The sequence below is a fragment of the Pagrus pagrus genome (genome assembly GCF_965226575.1).
Source record: "Pagrus pagrus genome assembly, chromosome: 2".
NCBI classification, from domain to species: Eukaryota; Metazoa; Chordata; class Actinopteri; order Spariformes; family Sparidae; genus Pagrus; species Pagrus pagrus.
In genome coordinates, this window is record NC_140186.1 from 16,277,796 (window position 1) to 16,297,511 (window position 19,716).

Genomic DNA, 19,716 nt, shown 5'->3' on the forward strand with positions numbered 1-19,716 from the left:
TCTAACCAGGTTTCAAAGAGACTCGAGGATCCTGGAGATGTTTCCAGCTGCTCCCCTGAAAAAATGTGGAAATCTCAATTTCACTCTCAATTTCACTCCAGCCAATAAAAAACTGTTTTGATACACGCTTCAGCCCCCTCTGACATCTCATAACCCTCAGCTCGTACCATCTGTGTGGAGCTGTGAGATAACATACTGAGCATGAAACACACACAATGTCACAATGACACTGAGGCGTCATTGTGACAAACCCTTTATCAAAGGGTGGTCTTTGGTCTAAAGCCTACAGTGTTAATTAAAAATAAAAGGTTAAGAAAGTATTTGTTCTCCTGGTCAATAAGGATGGGCAAGTTGTAGAACAACACTGCACCAGGTTACAGGACCTCTGGTGTTGGTGCTGATTGTTTAAAGCCCAATTAAACAACTTTGAGATACAAGGATGGACTTGGAGTTGAGATTAACTTAAAGCTAGTAAAAAGCTAAATCATCATCAGACATTGGCTGATGCGCTCCACCTCTTTGTTTTTCTGTTTACCTGCATGTAACCAAAGCCCGCTCAAGTGTGACTGGTCAATGCTACTCGGACCAGAACGCTCCCAACACCAAAATCCTGTCCCTTTCCTCCATATTCTGCATTCATACGGCGAAAACTGTTTATAGAGATTGGTGTGTATAAATACATAATAGCCATACACTCAAAATATTTGGAAAAGCTTCGAGTGTCGAGCAGCTATGATTAGAAATGAAAGGACAGAAAGTGATTTTTTTCTTAGTTTTGGCTGCTTCCATCCGACTCTAAGCTGCCGACTGAGCCCTGAGAGAGGCGAGCCGCTGTGTACTGGAGATAAGGCTTCACCTGCCAGCCATGCTCATCACTGTGTTTGTGTGTTTGAGTGCGTTTGCCTGATCCTGTGTGTGTGTGTGTGTGTGTGTGTGTGTGTATGTGTGTGTTTATGTGCGTTTCCGTCCCAGGCCAGCCAAGATAAGTGGCTCTCAGGAACCCAACCGTAAAATCTCAGCCACACTAAACACCCAACAGAGATCAAGTCAAACAGTACAAAGGAAAAACACATATTTTTTCAGAATAGAGTGAAATAATTAAAAAAATTATAAACAGAAAAGGTCATATCTACAGCAGGAATAGAAACACAGGTCAGCTCTCTGTGTGAACAGCTCTCTGGCCCCCCCTTACCTCACAGACCTGCTTCATAACCACACCCCCTCCCGCGACCTCCGCTCATCCGAAGGAAACATCCTCTCCCCACCTACACGGACCAAGCACCGAACCTGGGGAGACAGAGCCTTTTCCATCGCTGCCCCCTCCCTCTGGAACTCACTCCCCAAACCCATCCGTACCTGCACACACCTCCCAACATTCAAAACCATGCTCAAAACGCACCTTATTAAATTAGCTTTTAATATATAATCTTTATTTGCTTGTTTTATACTGTTTTCTGTGTTTTATACTGTCTTCTACTGTTTTTAAGTGTATATTTTATGATTTTTAAAGTGTAAAGTGTCTTTGAGCATTTGTAAAAGTGCTTATAAATAAAATGTATTATTATTATTATTATTATTAGTATTAAAGTCTATGGAAGCACAAAAAAGGTTTCTCAGAATTATGACGTCATAATTATGAGAAAGGGTCTCATTATTATGACTTAATATCTTAATAAGAAATCTTTTCAAATCTATGACATAGCACCTAATAACTATCTGATTCCAAGTCACTGTTATGAGAAACTTCCTCATAATTATGACTTTTGTTTGTCGGTCGGTTGGTTTGTCAGCAGGATTACACAAAAACTACTGAACGGATTTCCACAGATCTTGGATGGAGGACGGGTCTCAGCCAAGAATACGACACGCTGGAGCAGAGAAGGTGGACTCAAATGAAGTAGACAGAAGATCAATGGATGAACTGACATTCAAGAAGAAGGAATGTTTACTCACTTTCTTTAACACTGTAAGATAGATTGTATTAATAGTAATAATGCACAGGTCTTGATGAAAAAAACGAGGTGTATTTCAGTGGCTGGTATCAAGCGAGAACAGATGTACTTCAGATGTTTTACAAAACTCTCTTGCAGAGTGTCTTATCCTTTGGCGTTATTTGTGCCTTTGGAAACACGTATATTCAGGATCAAAAGAAACTACAACGAATAGTCAAAATAGCCAGTAGGATCATTGGAGTTGATCAGGTATCTGTAGCTCAATTGTACAATGACCTCAGTTTAAAAAACACAGATCAAATCCTAAATGACTCAACCCACCCTCTTCACCTGACATTTTTAAGAAGTAACAGGTCAAGTGGCAGAATCCTGCAAAGAAAAATTAGGACCACAAGGTACAACAAGTCTTTTGTGCCTACAGCAATTAGACTGCACAACAATAGATTAAAAAACTCCTAAGCACTTTAAACTACTCCATATGAGCATTCAACTATTTTTATTTATTCATACATGTCTGTCATGTTTCCCCAATGTTACTACTGTTTTGTTTTGTTTCTCTTCATGCTTTGTATTTATGTTTTTCTTTTCTTTTTAATGCTTTACAGTATATAGCAATGGATCGTGCAACGGTGACCACATGAATTTCCAACTTGTGGGTTAATAAAGTTTACCTTGACCTTGACCTTGACCTTGACAATATGATGGAGATCCTACATCTGGTGAGCTTAAATTATGGTTAACCATAGGTTGTTTAAAATTCTTACTGAAAGCAGCATTATGTAACTTTTTCACCAAAAACAACAGTTTCAAAATCATTTTGACGGCACAGTGTCCCTCCCAACATTAGTTTTTGCACTATGTAACTTCAGTAAGAGGGGGGGATCACAGTGTTACATACATGTTTACTTCCAAGTTTTGAACACATAACATTGTTATGACGTAATGAGTTTGTTTGTAGTTATCACCTACACTACGTCTGGCAAATTGTTACAGACCTGAGATTTGTATTTACAACAGTGGTGTTGCACTCAGAAACTGTGTGGGGGGTGTCACATGTCAATTTCTACATAATGTTGCTTTCAGTATGAGAACATTTTGCAAAAATCGTATTTAGTCCTTAATAATAATACAATACTAAGGCATAATTATGAGAAATAGACTTATCTCATAAGTATAAGAAACACTCTTATAAATATGACTGTAGTATCTGATAATCATAACTTTGTATCTCATTCTCAAATATCACATACTAAGTCCTAATTTTCCACAGGGGTTAGATCAGGGGAGTGTTAGATTGAAGTTTGAGTGAATCTCCTCATTTTTAACGACAGCAACTAAAAGAGTGGGTACAGTCTATCATACAATAGTTGATCCTGGTCTCTCTCTTTTATGTCATATGGAGGTTAAAGAACTATGTTTTCGACAAACACGTAAACCACAAGCTAACCTCTCTTTACAGGGACAGACCACAGCCTACCACAACACATGATTGGTCATCTGTTTGTCACACATGATTTTAATGCAAAAAACTATTACAGTCTACTCATCTCATCTTTAGAGAGGACGATCGGCACCGTAACACTTTCTCCCACAGAAATCCACAACCAGACAGACAGAGACACACATGACAGACAACATGTTCACTTACATTCTGCGGTTGGAAACTCTTTGTCGTTTCTGCAAGTCTCCATTTCTCACTCGTTCTGAGGAAATAACAGGAAGTGTAATAGGAAGTTGTATTTTGCACATGTGTCGTGTTACACTGTCGCCTGCTTCTACAATAATTATTAGCCATAAGGAGCAGGCGTTGTTGTCTCAACTTAAGGCTTCTACGATGGGCACGGACAAAGCGTGACTGAATGTGTTGGTTTCAAGAAAAGGAAGTTGGCACCACGAGCCACAAGTCACGCCTGAGCCCGCCTGAAGAAGGACGCGCGTGTTTGTGTGTGTGACCTGATGGTGCAACAATGACAAGGGTAGCACTGACAAAGCTCTTCATCCTCTTGATCCTCGCCTTCATCATCTGCCTACCGGAATTCTTCACGTTTTACAGAGGTGGGTCGTCCAAACAGCTTCGGATGGAGGTTCATCCTCTGTGTGTTTGTGTGTGCTTTTCAAAATGCTTCACTAGCAGTTCATGACCTTCTGAAGCATTCAAAAGGCAGAACTGAGGCGGTTTCTTGGCTCAGTTTTGTTCAAACTTTGTATCAAAAGTCACTCTTTAAAAGAAGTAAACTTGACGTTGTTGAGTCACTTTGTCCTCTTTCTTCCTCTTCATGTAGGCTCACTCTGATTCAACCTCTCTCTTTTTGTCTTTCCGAGCTAAAAGTCACCGCCAAATATAGCTCTTTACAGCCCTGACTGACAGCTGCTTTGAAAATGTTTCCGTATTGTGTTGCCTTGAAAAGCTTCTCTTTTTGAGAGCATCTTGCTTTAGGCTTTGTACTCGTCCACGTGTTCACCTTCAATGCATTTGCTCTTTGTCTGTGTCTCTCCTGTCTGTCTTTGTCTGTCAGATATAAACTGGAGGCAACAGCTTCCATTTTGAGATTCTCGCTCTGATTTTTGACTTGAGAGCATTTTGCCTCTTTCCCCGCTCTAAGCCTGCTCCTGCTGAGAAACTGCTCCCGATTTTCTGTTGTTCATTCTCTCTCTCCTTTCAGTATCAAAAGTTAACTTCCTCTGCCTGCCATACCGACCCTGTGAGCGAGGGAATCCGGTGAAGACGGGGGAAAATGGGAGGATCGAGGATACTGAAATTAGGAGACAGAAGATCTGTGACCCATCACAGACTCCAGAACGTGAAAAATGGGAGCAGGGCTGCACACAAAAGAATCAAAGCAACAAAACAGATCCTGTGTTAGACTTCAGGGGAGGCAGTGAAGACCCAGAAAAGAGCTGGTTCATCTGTGAAACAGATACAAACATGGCAGAACTACACAGAAACATCTCATCTTCAGGTATTGCAGTTTTTAAACATAAGCTTCTGTTGTTTTTCGTCACTTTGGTCCAGACTAAAATAACATTTTCCTTAGTATGCTAACACACTAAACTAAGATGGTGAACATGGTAATCATTATTATGGATCCCGATGCATTTTCCTTGCCTTGACTCGAAGTGTTAACTACGGTGGTCTGTGAGCTGTAGTTTCCCCAGTAAACATACTGACTCTTCCACCTCCTTCCTGGTCTTCTGCTGCTCCTCCCGGGGGTCACTCATCCTCCCGATCTGCCAATGGGCTGCCGGCCACTGGTCCGCTACCGAGCCTAGAGACACTGCAGCTGCGACAAACCCAACAACAAGAAAAACCTAGACACAAACCATTAACACCAGAAAACCACTGAACATACAGTTAGAAAATAGCAAACTAGATAGCTCATTCTTGTCTCATTCGTGGTGTGATAAAATAGTAAATTCACCCTGGCGCAAGCTAATCAGAGTGAAGCGGGTCTTGCAAGAAGTGCAGTGGGATCCATAATAACACCACTGTAAGCATGTTAGCATGTTGACATTAGCATTTTGCTCCAAAAAACTGCTGTGCCTTAATAAAAGTTACAACTGCAATTGTAATGAACGTGTCAGAGAATCAGTTTACAGTCATGCTCGAGTAGACTAGTGCTTCAAGCCAAATGCTGAGCCAATGTTGATGGTTAGCGGGTGTAATTATTAATGGCACCTCAGTTTAGTATAGTAGCATGCTAACATTTGGTAATACTAGTATGCTAACAGCCTCTAGCATGGCTGTAGACTGCTAAAAACCCTGACATGATCATGACAGTTGCAATGCGCAAATAATTTATGATCTATCTATCTATCTATCTATCTGCAGATTTAAAGGTACAATTCGAGGTGTCAGTGGAGCTTCAACTCACAGTTGCAGAGACCCTGAATCTCACCTTGTACGGCCTCAATAATCAGAGCTCCTTACACCTCCACCCATTAGAAGAGGAGGAGGCTGAGAAAGAGGAGAAGCAGATGGATGGTGAAGGACAAAGCGAAACATTTTACTGCTGCCTCCCTGCCTCACCCACCTCGGAGTCAGCCAATCAAAGCCACTGTCTCCTTTGGCTTGCCAATCAAACAGTTTTGAATGCAACAGCAAAGGAAAAGCTGCCATGGAAACGGCCACAGAAAGGTTGGTGTCAGGATGAAGGAGCAGAGTTTCTTTATTCGCTCTGTGATCGGTGTGGCTTTGCTCTAAGATTGGAGAGGAGAGGAGACAATAAGAGACAAAGAAATTGGCCAATCAGTTTTCATTTGGGGTGAAAGTGATTCAGTCTCATTCAAACCCGTCGTCGCTCTCAGTGGCAGTGGAGTCATTTTTTTCAATAGAGCAAATCTTTCTACTCTTGACTCCAGCCTCAGCTCAGTGACTTTGTTTCTCTTCCTCTCTCTGTACTGTAAGATCCGAGAGTTACAGTTCATCTTAATCTACTGTTTCTCCAGGGCTCCATTGATTTTGGCTCCTCTTCTTTCTATTCAGCTCTCCAACACTCCCCCAAGCTTAAAGCTACAACCAAGTCATATTTTCCAGTGTGTGTGTGTGTTATAAACTGGATATCCATCAAACTTTGTTTTTTCTGCCAAATTTCCACCAAACTTTTCCATACCCTTCCTTACTGTTTCCCCTCTGCTTGTATTTGTATCTCTACCTCTTGCTATTATTTTCTCGTTTTTTTCATCATTTCATGTATTTGTTTAATGAAAATAATAGTTGTTGCAGGCTTGGACCTTTTCTCTTACCACAATCTGTCTCTGCTTTAATCCCTCTCCATCCTCCAGATGAGTGGGGATGTATGTTCAGGGTGCTCTGGCTGGTTCTGCTGTGTGTGTTTCTGCTCATTATAGTTACAACTGTGCTCGGACAAGTCTACTGGGGGAGATCTTCATGCAGTAAGACACACGCACACACACATTCACACACACATGCACATTGGGTTACTTTGATCTTTTGATGTTGACCCGAAAATGTCTCTTAATCTCGTCAGACAACCCCAAGGTGCACCCTGTTGGATACAACTTCACGGGCCGGCAGTTGAACGGTACATTTTTTCATTTCTTTAATAAAACGTGTTACTATACTTAACACTTTCCCTGATTACTAAATGGCTTGAATGGCTCTCAGTAGAGTGCATACCTCCGCCAAGGCCCAAAACTCCCCTCACTCATAGGTAACAACCGACTTCATACATCTGAGTGTATGAGAAAAGTGAGAAAACATTCCTGGATCTGTCCCTTTGTCAGGATCCGCACCAAAAGTTAATGAGGTCTATTCTTGGCCAAGACCCATCCTCCATCCAAGTTACATGGAAATCTGGTCAGTAGTTATTGTGAAACCAACCAACCAACAAACAAACGGACACAGGTGAAAACATAATGTCCGTGGTGGGGGTAATAAACATCTACAAACAATCCAAAAATACATAAAAATAAGGTTTACAGGCAGTGTTCAATCCATAGCTGGCCAACAAAATCCAACACTGCTAAGGTAAATTCAAAAAGTGCATTTATACACAAGATAAACTGATCTTGATCCTGTTAATGCTCACTAGTCTTACTGCCTATTGAATAAAAACAAACTTCCTTCTATTTGCTTTCACACACATGCCATTGAAAGCACAATCCTGATGGCATTAGCTCCAAAGATAATCATGATAAATGTATTGAACGGTGAAACGCCTCTGTAAGTCTCTAGTTTTCTCCAGATTAAGAGAAAATGAGACAGATTTCATTTTTCAGGCGAGGGCAGAAGACCTCTTTATGACAAATGATAAATTCACCTGATATAATGAATATTTCTGCTTATCTTTAAACCAGATGGTGAGAGGCACAATGACATCATCATTTCCAGAGGTAACTGACTGGTTAATTAGTATGCCTCTTTATTTTTGACATGATTTTTAAATGTATTAAATTTAAATTGTAATATTTTCTTATTGTTCCATAGGGATGATCCCACACTCCCTCGGGTCGCGGACTTGGCCCGGTAAGTTTCTTCACACAGTTTGGATGAAAATCATTTGATTGATCTGATATTTCAGTTCTTTGACCATGTTTTTTTTTTAAAATGTTTCCTTAATGGACAGTACTGTCACCTATTCAAGAAGTTGGCAGTCAAGGTAAAACTCCCACACTTTAATAAACTCAGAGAATGAATCAGATCACATGCACTTACGATTCTTTCTGTCACATTGTATTTAACAGTCTGCACAAACTTTTTTCAGACAACATAGAAACTCTCCTGGATGGAAATGTCGACCAGTGTTATACAGGTAAACTTTTTCTTTCACATTTACTTTGATGCAAGTATTTAGTAGTTGTATTTGTTTTTATGTTACATGTTACGCAAAGTGCAAGTACCTCAAAACTATACATGTACTTGTACTTGTAAGAACAGGGTTTGAGTACTTTCCACCATTGACACTTTCAACACAGTACCTCTACCCTCGCTTTTAGGTGACACTGCATCTGTTCCATGTTTTACTGTGATTTATACTTAATATTAGTCTTTATACGATAATCAGCACAGTTTAAAGCATGAACGAAACAGTCAACATCACCCCACTCTGACTCGTTTCACTGTCATCTAATCCGTGTCTGTTTACCATATTTTTTTTTTATCTCGTCTATATTTAGCAAACCTGCATCATCGCAGCCACCCTACCGCCTCCTCCCTCACAGAAGAGCAGGCCTGGTGACAGAGGAGGACAGAAAAGGACTCAAAGTGCAGTGGAGAAAAATAATAATATCTTTCAATTACCAGCCACCTTTAAGGTGAAAATAAAAACATCTGAGACAAACAAAGATGATTAAACTTGTTTATTTTCAACATCTCATCCTCAAACAGTCCCAGGGCACTTTATTAGAAGGAAAACTTGATATATGAGTAAACTGTCCGAGCCGAAAAAGATGACCGGGCTTTCAAACATTATTTATTTTCGCATTACAAATCATTTTGTATTCTGAGGCACGAGCACGGCTGATAAACAGCCTCGCCCTATCTACCGCTGAAAGCAGGCTTAATATCTGTCTTGCCTGTGTCAATGTATCTCTAAAAGACAAGAAGCAGAAGTAAAGAAGGGGAAGAAAATATGTTATCTCCAACAGAGATCTGTGTAACTGCAGGCTGGAAGAGCCAATTTAACACTGGGTATTAAAAACCAGATGCACTGTGAGCACCTTGGGATTGCTATAAAACGCCACAGGTGGTTGAAGAAAAGAGGGAGAAAAGAAAAATGGCTGAAAACAGCATCAAATGCCTTTTTCAGGAGGGCAAGACGAAATACATAAAAACACCTTCATGTTTCGGCTAATGCCTTCATCATCGTAAGGAGTCATGTGAGAGTTTTGAGGGAGGTCACAACATGTCATTATTATTCAAGAAATACTTCAGCGCTTTCTTTCTCGACAAGAGTAGGATGAGAAAATCAATGCGAAATCACGTGTTTACAGGAAATACGTAGCTGGCACCAGCAGCCAGTTAGCTTAGCTTAGCATTTAGACTGAAGACCGGGAAACAGTTAACAAAATTCAGCTACCAGAACCTCCTCAGCTCACAAATCAATACATTACCAATGAATCTTGTTTGTTACAGAGGCTATTATTGATATGTTTGTATTAACAATGCACCAAAAGACAAAATGTCACAATGTGAAAGGGTTCAAGGGGGGATTATCACCTTTATAGAGAGTTTCAGGTCATCTGTTTAGGTGCTTGTTGCCCAACTTTACTGTTATGGTTTGTTGAGGCTGCTGTTTTCACACACTTACCAACTAGCTGGTGAAAACAGCGGATCATTTAGCAGCTAAAGAGCCAAATATTTCCTCAGGAGATGTTGGAAACCAAAAACCTAGATAAAAGAAGCTTACATTCAGCAAGTGGCCAGAAACCTGACGCAAATGAATGATGATAATATTGCTACGTAAATGCTGGAAGTGTATATAAGAAGCTTTATCATCATATCTATCAACTTTGAAGTTGATGATATGTTAATGTTGTTTTCACAAGTTGTTTCAACTGCCCCCATGAGTCATTAACATGTTTATTAGTGAGCTTTAGTGGTGCTGGTGGGCAAATTGTCATTACTTGGAGCCAGTCTAGCTATTTCCACCTGTTCCTTGTCTCTGTGCTATGCTAAGCTAACTGGCTGCTGACTGTAACTTCATATTTATCATACAGATATAGGAGTGGTATTCATTTTCTCATCTTACAAAGTTATTCAGCAAATTTCACAAAATATTGAACTACTTTTAAAGTGTAGCAGCACAAAAATAAGATAATTAGAGATGAACTCGCCCACATTAAATCTTTAAGGTACATATTTTCTAATCCTAAAGAATGAAGATCCGATTCAAATCAAACTGGACGAGAGTGAAATAGAAGGTAGTGTTGCTTCACATAATTTAATAATTATTAAAAAAAACAAGCTAAAAGTGTTGTTGTCATGTATTATTAGTAATACTGACATTTTGTCTCAAACCAGATTAAAACATGTCAGTTCACTAGTGTTACTCAATGCTCTATGTTGAAATAACAAGAGACCATCAGGAGTGCAAAGAACGCTTAATATACATTAATGTAGAGTCTCTTGAACACAATCAGTCATTTTCTGTTTTTGGTTCAGCTTTTGGAGACGACAGAAACAACATTATTTGGCAGATATGAGTGCCAGCTGAAGGCGAGTCAGCTCTGAACACGTTTGGTTCCTCAAAGCACAATATCAGCTGTCGAAGAGAGATACAATGAGGAAGAGACACACATTCAACCTGCATGTGGGTCACTTTGACATGTATCTACTTGTTATACTGTTATCTTAAGATTATATTATGTACGTTATATATAAAACATCTTCTGCCTGTCGCTATGGCACTTAATGTAGATTTTAGCTCTTAATCTAGAATAATCTATTCTCGACACTTAACTGTACAACAATAGATACATTAAGACAAGCGGGTGAGCAGGTAGCGTGTGTTTATGTGTGTGCGTGTGTGTGTTAGTGCTGTGTCTGTGCTGCTGGTTCTGTGTTGGACCGACTGTGCTGGCTCTGGAGATGAGAGATCTGCAGGACCGGCAGCAGCAGCTGAAATGCATTCTGGATGTAGTTGGTGCTGTTGGAGCCCTGCAGACAGGAGACGCATTGTCATTGTTATTGTCATTGTCATTGTCATTGACATTGTCATTTCACATACAAACAAAAAGTGATTTAACCTTTTTCACAGCTGGTGACGGATGTGTATTTCATGGTAACAATTGCAGTATTAAATGAATTATTGAAGCATAAGAAAATCATAAAAACAAAGCATGAAACAATAAAATAAAATATTGTGGAGCAAGATTTATGCTCATGCTTATGTTTTAATTTAAAATGCTGATTGCACTTGGAATAAAGTGTATTTTTTAAGTATATTCCCAGTGTTCAGAATCTACTTTTTCTTATTTATACACATATCTTGTGCACACCTCACCTTGTTTCCCATTAACAGATGAAACATGATCAATTATCACGTGTCACGTTTCCCCAGAAAGCAAACCCTGAAGGACAGGGTCGCAGGTTGGGAAACTAACAAAACACCGTACAAATCATAAAAAGGGTAAAAGCAAATGTGTCCCTTGGTGTCTAAAAGGTGGCAGTGGGGATAAAACAAACACCCACCCACTATCAAAATGACAGACAGACAAAAGGACTGGACCCAAAACCAAAGGTGAAGTGGGAGTCACTGGACAGGGGGGAAACAAAATGTATGGAAACTGGCCAAAAGAAAAATCTCAAACACTCTGAACTCAGATTTTCACTCAAACACAAAACACAAAAGCAAAGTTATGGTGTTGACTCCCTGAAGACACACAACCAAGTGCAGGTTTCACTTATACAGCCTCCTAGCTGACTGATTGCAGTCAGAGAACATCACACATGTACCCAATAGCTCCTGACGACCTGTGACCTGGATCTTGGAGAATCTCCGTCCATAACACACGTCAGTCGCAATGATTGTTAACGCATTTCTAGCAGTCATCATCAGGCTCACACGGCTTCGTCATTAATGTCCTTCATCGCTACTTGATCATAATCGAGATTATCTGAGAAAAAAATCTGTACATCTCACCTCTAGCAGCACGCTATCGACCAGCGGATTCAACTGCTCTGCTTTCCTCCGGCCCTGAGAGACAGAACGCCAGAGATGAGAGACAGGAAGCAGCAGTGAGCAAAGATGTGAGATCATAATCTAAATACTCCGTGTACTGATGGAAAGCCTTGGGAGAAAAACACACAAAAACTACAAAGACACTCCATTTCTCTCACAAGATATTCAAAACACATAAATGAGCCACACCATTTCACTTGGTGAAATCTCCCTTCATTGTCACCTAATCACCATGTACATTAGGGCTACAACTAAAGATCATTTTTGTTGTTGATTAATCAATTACTTCTTTGGTCTATAACATGTCGGCAAATGGTGAAAAATGTTGATCACGTTTTCCCAGAGAGGTCAAGAGGTCCTTAAATGTCTGCAAAGATATTCAGTTTACTGTTACGAGGAGTAAAGAAACCAGAAAATAGTCACATTTAACCTCTTTAGCACAGCACAATAGAATAATACATTATGCTGCATGATTGGTTCATTTGTAGAAATGATGCAAAAACATCCAGAACTTTTAATTTCAAGAAATAGTGAAGTCGTAAACATAAAACATATTTTACTTAAATATTTGAGATTCTAAAGCAGTAGCAAATGTTGGATTTGCGGCAACTTAATACGGGCATAACATTTATATTATTTGCAGCTGAAAATAGTCCCAAACAAATATTACAGTACTGTTTTTAGGAAATAACTGAGCCTCTTTTAAAAAATAGACAAAATCTTTCTTTGTGAACCATTTTACAAACCTCCAGTAGGACCCAATTAGCTTCGATCTGAGAGCCACAGGGATGAACGTTAAGACAAGGTGGGGAAAGTGTTGATTCAATTAATACATTGTGATATTTTTAATGGGATTTGTTGTTAAGAAAAAAAAAAGAATAACACCAGCCTCATCCTTCAACACGCCTACTATACACACACACACACACACACACACACACACACACAATCCCTCTCACCTACCCCAACAAAGAGCAGCGTATCAGAGAACTTCTTGGCCAAACACTCCACCTCCGTACACATGGCACACGTTAACCTGGAAGAAGAAGGTAGATGTTAGCAAAACTCTCTCTCTCACACACATACTCACATACACACAAATGTGAACACACACAAACACACACCTGGTGAGGATGTGAGCCTGGTCTCTGGCTGGTTTCTCCAGGTCCTGGCCGTGGAGGATGAGCTCTGCCACCTTGTGGAGCTGCTCGATACTGCGAGCCGTCACCTCAGCCAGACTGCTGACTGATGACAGGTAGATGGCCTGGAGAGAGAGGGATGAACACACACACACACACACACACACACACACACACACACACACACACACACACACACACACACACGGAGTCATTGTATTAAATGAGCTTGTGACAGCAGGAGTACGGGGAGATTAAATTACTTTTGCTGTGTTGAGTCACGTAACGTTGCTGAGCTGACCTCACCTCTACAGATCTGGGGTCTTTCTCTTTCTTTTCCTCCTCTCCTCCCTTCATCTCCTCCTCCTCGTGCTTCTCCTCCCCCTGCTCCTCTCCGCCTTTCTTCTTCCTCTCCTCTTCCTCTTCAGTCTCTCCAGGTGAGACCTGTCCTCCCGGCTGGTCGTGCGTTTCCCTGCCAACCGTCTCCGGCTGTTCCACCTCGCTCACCCAATCATGGGCCTTCATCCGAGCCTGGTGATGAATAATTACCACCCATCAGCTCTGCGTGGTGAGAGCTCGCCATCCTGATGTATGCTAATCAGATGCATATACACGCTCAAATGCTAACAGAGGTCCTATATGTGTGAGTTTGAATATGCAGAAGGACTTCAAAGGTGATAACTTTTGTATTTCTTATAAGACCGCAGCAGGAGAGAGTGGATCAGAGTGTGTGCGTGTATGGACGAAGAGCTAAAGAATAACGGGAGACTCAAGACTGTTTCAAGTTAAGGGTAGGAAAATGATGCTTTGACAGGCTTCCAGTGTTTTGTTACTTCAACTTGTTTGATCAATCTAAAATATATACTGTTTGGTTTATGTTTAATTTGTAACAAAACAGTCATTCATAACCGAAGCTGTCAGATAATTGCAGTGAAGTAAAAAGAAACAATATTCCCGTCTGAAATGTAGTGGAGAAGAAGCAGAAAGTGCCGTGAAAAGAAAAAGACTCAAGTAATGTACAAGTACCTCAGATTTGTACTTGAGTGCAGTATTTGAGTAAATGTTCTGTGCATGTGTGTGACTCACCTTGTTGAGTTTGTCTGGAGTGGCAGCAACATGGAGCTCAAACAGCAGCTCAGTGAGAACGCTCACAAACTCCTCGCCGTCGGCAGCTGGTAAAAAACACAAAAATACACACAAAAACACAAAAACATACTTCAGTTTACACAGAATATGCTAAAGCCATAGATGCATAAAGCAAGAGCAGTTTGTAGCAGGTGCACATGTTTGATTTCCCCCATGCTGAGATCATAATGATAATATTCTTGTTTGCCTTCAGCTAACAGCACAACAGAGAGTTGGAGCAGTTCTGGTTCTTGTTTTCGTGCCAAATTAATTCAAACTCCAGTATATAAATTACAATCAGAGCTCGATGCTCACAGCACACATGCAGATTTAATGTCTTGATCTGATTGTTTTTGTTTGGAATCTGTGATGTGATGCGAATGTGTCGGTGGCCCCTGAACACCTGCGCTGGATCAGTGTCGAACCCTCCAGGTAAAGGGCCTGCTGTGACATCGCCCGAGGGCACCTGTCGCACAGTATAAGGTTACATATAGCTTTCACAATGTGAAGTGACAAGTGGCTGGTGAGATATAGTGAAAAAACAAAAACCTGGCATCGGTTGGTGTCCCCTCGACACTGAATTTCACTTTGGTAAAACAGTTTCTACTTTGTAAGCAGACAACAGATCAGGAACAAAACGCCTCCAACGCCGGCTCCCATGAGTTTCTCAGGTTTTCCAGGCTTTTCGCAAATAGGAAAAATAATGCGTGCATGTTTCGAGTGAATCAGACATTATTTGACACAACACCGTCAGTTTGTTTCCCAACACGAGGAAAATGTTGACAGAGACTGTGCTTTGAACAGTTTACACCTGAGCTGACGCTGAAACTGAATCCCTCCCGACTGCTCTGCTCCTGACCTTTGACCTCCCTGTGGATGACGACAATCGAAAAGAGATTTCACTTACAGGGATCTTTATAAATTAAACACCACATAATGTCACAGACTGACAGTGATGTGTCTGATTTACTGTTCGTTCGGTCATTAAGCCTGTCCGTCGTGTCAGTTACCTACGACGGTGATTTACTCGGATTAAAGAACTGTGCGAATATTTCATTTTCCCTGGTTCACTAATTCACTGGCAGTAATGTATTTAAAAAACACATCTCCAGATAATTTCTTTTTATAACCTGATATATTACATTTGGTCCCCTCCCCGCCCCAATATTTTTCTCGCAGGCCCTTAAGTACCTTTTTTTTTCCTGCTGGTTAGAAGTGTGGGAGTAATTGACAGCTACATAAACTGTTTTCTTGTGTCTTGTTGTGTGCTGCAGCCTCCAGGAACCTGTGTACTGTTCATCTTTATAAATTGGCGGAAAAGCGAGGCAGCATCTTGTCTTCTTCCTCCGGTGAGATGTTATGAAATCATTATGTATCACTTGTTGTGATTGTAACACTGATGTGCAGCACTTTATGAAGAGGCACTTGAGCAGTTTAGCATTATATCCCTGTTTTTATGCTCACTCTATGTCCCTGTTTTGGTGCTTAAAATCGTCCACTGAACTGGAAAATTCAACCAAAGTGAAATATCAGCTCTGATACTGAACTTCTGATCATACATCAGGACTTATGCCAGAGTTCAAACAGAAAATAAAGCCAAAATAAAAAGGGGATAAAGCCAGCTGATCCTGGGTCAGTGCTCAGGGACCTCCTCCACCTCCAGCAGGTCTGGTGCTCGGTTGGTTTGGGTCACTCACACAGGGGGGTAGAACAGTGTAATTGGGAACTTAGATCACCGTTATCCTTCGTCTGTCCTCCTCCTCCTTCTCCTTCTTCTTCTTTTTCCTCTCCCTCTCCTCCCTCCTCTTCCTCCCGCTTGATGAAGATGTCCTTGATGAAAATCAGCTCCTTCTTCACCTCCTCCTGCTCCTCTTCCATCAGGGACGAGAGGAAGGCTTGGACCTGGAGCAGGTATATATAACTTCATCAACACTGTCTTAAAAAAAAGGCTGGACAGTACTCTATATTCCTCACAGTTGTTCTTTACCTTGACCTCGCTCTCGTTGGACAGGATCTCTAGGGCCTCGAGGTGCGACAAGCCCTGGTAGTCGTCAAACAGAATACCGTAGTGAGCTGTGGGAGCGCTGATTGGCTGGTTGCCCAGACGAGCCCGCTCTTTCTCTTTGGCTTCCTTCAACATCTAAAAAAACACAGTAAAATCTTAATTAACAGCAGCAGAGGTGACGTCACAGAACGTGGATTCCAAATGAAAATCACCAAATTAATCCCTCCACGCAGACACACAATACACAAGTTTTAAACATCTGACAGGAGGAGACGTATCGGCTTTCTGTCAGTGTCTTTATATGTATATGTGTGTGTGAGCTCTGTTTGAGTCTGCGTGCCTGACTCAGCGAGGCGGTCTTCTGCATCAGGGTCTTGGTCTTTTTGAAACCCGGGTCACTCTCAGCAAGAACGGTCATCGTCTTCTTTCCAATGAACTCCAAGGCATCCAAACCCCCACTGATCACCGACTTACCCTGGGAGAGAGAGAGACAGAGAGAGAGAGAAAAAGGTAAATTGTCAGAGTCGTCAAGGAACATTTAAAGGAATTGATGAAAGAATAAGACATGATAAAAAAGTGAAAATACTCAAGGTAATCCACAACAAGAACTAAAACTCAAAACATAACTGTAAAGATAACCATGTGAGCATCCACACTGATGATCAATCACGTTCTGTCAACAGCGGCAAAACATGTTGTACAGAGAAACAGAAAGAAAACCCACAGAAGGATTTGGTTTCATGACATTCTTCAAATATGACAGGAGATACGGGAATCAGCACTCTGTTACGAGAGTTTATTAATACTTTTGGCTGACCCCATCAGAGCCAAAGATGGTTTGGCAGCATGTCTCAGGTGTAATGGCATTTTTTAATGTTACATTTGCAGCCTACTGCCTGCTATATGTTACATAAGCGTTTAATACGTTGTAGAAATATCCAAGACTGAGTTATTACAGTCGACCTTCTGAAAAGTGTCTCTTAAATGCCATGAATTAGTTACATAAAAGAGGTCGCTACAGTTAGTTATAAGCATTCATGCAACATTATTTTGTAGGAAAGTGCCCCCAAAATCAAGTGACGGCCCTGTGCATCAAGATGGATCACCAGATCTGTAGCAACGAATTTCCATTGTGGCGTGGAAGAATAATAGTTGATGTCTTAGTAAGTAAAAAGTTTGACATCAGTCATACAGAGTTTATCTCCACCGGCGAGTTTACGTTATGATATTGTAGCTTGGTGAGCTGGAGAGAGCAGTACGTGTGTGTGTGTGTGTGTGTGTGTGTGTGTGTGTGTGTTCACTGACTGTGTTCTGCACAGCGTGTGTGATCGTAGAGAAGACGCCCCTGCCAGAAGCCGCAGCACTCGCAGACGACTCCCCGGAGCCGGAGAGGTCGGTCTCTCCACTTTCACCTACTCCCTCTCTGCCCTCCTCTGCTCCCTCGTCCTCCTCTCGTGCCTCCTCTCCTACTGAGGCGCTGTGGAGACGCAGAGCCTCTCCTGCCTTCACCTTAACGGAGGTCAGGCTCTGACCTGCACACGGACACACAGACAGGTAAAGACGCGAGGGTTGTGTGGATGAGGAAATATGTGATGGTGAAAGGAGATAACAGCAGAAGACGTACCGACTGAGGAGGTGGCACTGCTAATGAGAGATTTTCCCCAAGAGCTCCAACCTCCCCAACCTTTTTCTTTCTCCTGAAGTGACTTCTGCACAAAACAACACAAAAAACACACAAAAAGAACGTTATTTAACAATATACAATTATCAGTACTGGCCTCAGAAATCCAGAATTGGAGAGGTTATAAATGTCGAGACACTGGTGCTACAGACCTCCACATCCTCCTCGGCAGCCTCGGGCTCCAGACTCACTGGTTGGTCACATTCGAACACATGACCCTCAGCAGGAGGCTCCGATTGGTCAGTCAGACCCTCTGAAGTCTCGGCGGTGGCAGCGATGGCGGTGGCGGTGTCTTCAGTGGTCGTCTCCTCAGTGGACTGTGGGAGGACGACACTCTCCGGGATCAAAGGAGGCTGCAGAGAGTCTGAAGGCGGTGCAGGGGCTGCTGGGACATCCTGGCAGGAGTCGGAGTCAGAGTGAGCGTGCTGAGTGGGTGGAGGGTTGATGTCAGCAGGGGGGTCTCCGTCAGAGGGGGCAGCCTGGGACATGGTGATCTGGAAGAGAAGAGACGTTTGATTTTAGTGGGAAAATGTTGATCTGTGTTATCTTTAGATTTATAGACGTATGCAACATATATATTTATCATAACATAGATTTAAGCTTACAAGGTACAAATAGACGTTTTCAAGGTGTAAGAGCTTTGGTTGAAAAAAGTTAAAAATGAGCTATCAGCAGAACATGAACAAACAAAAGTTTTGACGTCATGACGTCTGTGTATTGTGTTGCAGAAGTTAACATGATAACCAGCTCGTCCCGGTCCAAAGCTCTTGTGCTAGCGATGTAAACACAAACACTATGGCAGCGGCTACAGTTAGCAGCAGTTAGCTGTTCACTCTGATCATATGATGCCCCCTCATTTGTTTTGAGTGTGAATTTGACAGTTGACCAATTCTTACATACTGAACCTTTAAGTTTGGAGACATAACAAATACTTAAATAAATAAATAAATAATATGTCGGGTGATGATGACAATAATTCAGGGATGTTTTGGTATAATTTATCTACACAATTGCATGTATTTCTGCAGCTTATAATACTGTAGTTTTCATTGTCAATTACTTTTTTTTTTAATGGATTCAAAAATACAGAGATTTTCATTTTACAGTGATATAAAACAGAAAACAAGCATATTCTCAGGCTGGAGAGGCTGCAACACAGAATGTTTGACCTTTCTTTCTTGATAATTGACTGAAATAATTCATTAATTATGTTTGGATATTTTTTTTCTGACTATCTACATGTGGAATAATCAACATTACATCACATGCTCAGACACTTACAGGACAAAGTCCCAACACTCAAAACACACACATCACTAAATCAATTCAAAGTCTTTGCAAACATCTGTCCTCTTTTTTTTTTGAACAGGCAGCCATTATTGCAACATGAATATCTTCAGCACCATTTCCAAGCATTTCTTTGCTTTGATTTACTTTTATTATTCATACAGTACACTCTGTAAATAAATGTGCAGCTTTCTGAAGGATGTCTTGCATCCCCTGATTTCTATCTGCATCATCTCTGGTGAAATAACCATCACAAAGTCTATTACATTAATTTGCATGTTATATTAAGTTTCAGTCTAAAACTAGGAGAATATAATTTGTGTTAAAAGTTGTACACATTCAAACTTCTGAGCCCAAATGATGATTTATTGCTTCCTGGCTCGAC

General features: G+C 41.2%; 2 protein-coding genes across 5 annotated transcripts in view; one reads left to right on the forward strand and one right to left on the reverse strand.

The window, feature by feature from the left end:
• Positions 1 to 3,766: 3,766 nt before the first annotated feature.
• LOC311265171 (uncharacterized protein) lies at positions 3,767 to 8,714 on the forward strand. Of its 2 annotated transcripts, XM_084366549.1 has the most exons (10): positions 3,767 to 4,007; positions 4,616 to 4,912; positions 5,782 to 6,087; positions 6,735 to 6,845; positions 6,941 to 6,994; positions 7,770 to 7,805; positions 7,900 to 7,938; positions 8,039 to 8,071; positions 8,177 to 8,224; positions 8,589 to 8,714. In XM_084366549.1, exons 1-10 carry the CDS (start codon positions 3,920 to 3,922, stop codon positions 8,648 to 8,650), a joined length of 1,074 nt encoding a protein of 357 aa, XP_084222675.1. In that variant the 5' UTR covers positions 3,767 to 3,919; the 3' UTR covers positions 8,651 to 8,714. The 2 variants fall into 2 exon arrangements, with proteins under 2 accessions (XP_084222675.1, XP_084222676.1); XM_084366550.1 differs by lacking the exon at positions 5,782 to 6,087.
• A 42-nt stretch (positions 8,715 to 8,756) lies between these two features.
• fam114a1 (family with sequence similarity 114 member A1) overlaps positions 8,757 to 19,716 on the reverse strand; it is an 11,739-nt gene continuing 779 nt past the window's right edge. For 2 of the 3 annotated variants that reach the window (XM_084366522.1, XM_084366523.1), the window contains exons 2-13: positions 18,197 to 18,538; positions 17,988 to 18,072; positions 17,669 to 17,895; positions 16,704 to 16,838; positions 16,346 to 16,498; positions 16,056 to 16,260; positions 14,320 to 14,405; positions 13,540 to 13,764; positions 13,219 to 13,358; positions 13,058 to 13,130; positions 12,056 to 12,109; positions 8,757 to 11,070 (exon numbers count right to left, since the gene is read on the reverse strand). In XM_084366522.1, the coding sequence (XP_084222648.1) occupies positions 10,945 to 11,070; positions 12,056 to 12,109; positions 13,058 to 13,130; positions 13,219 to 13,358; positions 13,540 to 13,764; positions 14,320 to 14,405; positions 16,056 to 16,260; positions 16,346 to 16,498; positions 16,704 to 16,838; positions 17,669 to 17,895; positions 17,988 to 18,072; positions 18,197 to 18,532 (1,845 nt within the window). In that variant the 5' untranslated portion in view covers positions 18,533 to 18,538 and the 3' untranslated portion in view covers positions 8,757 to 10,944. The remainder of the gene's footprint in view (positions 11,071 to 12,055; positions 12,110 to 13,057; positions 13,131 to 13,218; positions 13,359 to 13,539; positions 13,765 to 14,319; positions 14,406 to 16,055; positions 16,261 to 16,345; positions 16,499 to 16,703; positions 16,839 to 17,668; positions 17,896 to 17,987; positions 18,073 to 18,196; positions 18,539 to 19,716) is intronic. The other variant, XM_084366524.1, reaches the window with a different exon arrangement.

Coding starts and splice junctions, on each gene's coding strand:
- LOC311265171 (XM_084366549.1), top strand. CDS start 3,920: ATGACAAGGGTAGCACTGACAAAGCTCTTCATCCTCTTGATCCTCGCC. Junction 4,913..5,781: donor CAGAAACATCTCATCTTCAG/GTATTGCAGTTT, acceptor ATCTATCTGCAG/ATTTAAAGGTACAATTCGAG. Junction 8,072..8,176: donor TCAAGAAGTTGGCAGTCAAG/GTAAAACTCCCA, acceptor AACTTTTTTCAG/ACAACATAGAAACTCTCCTG.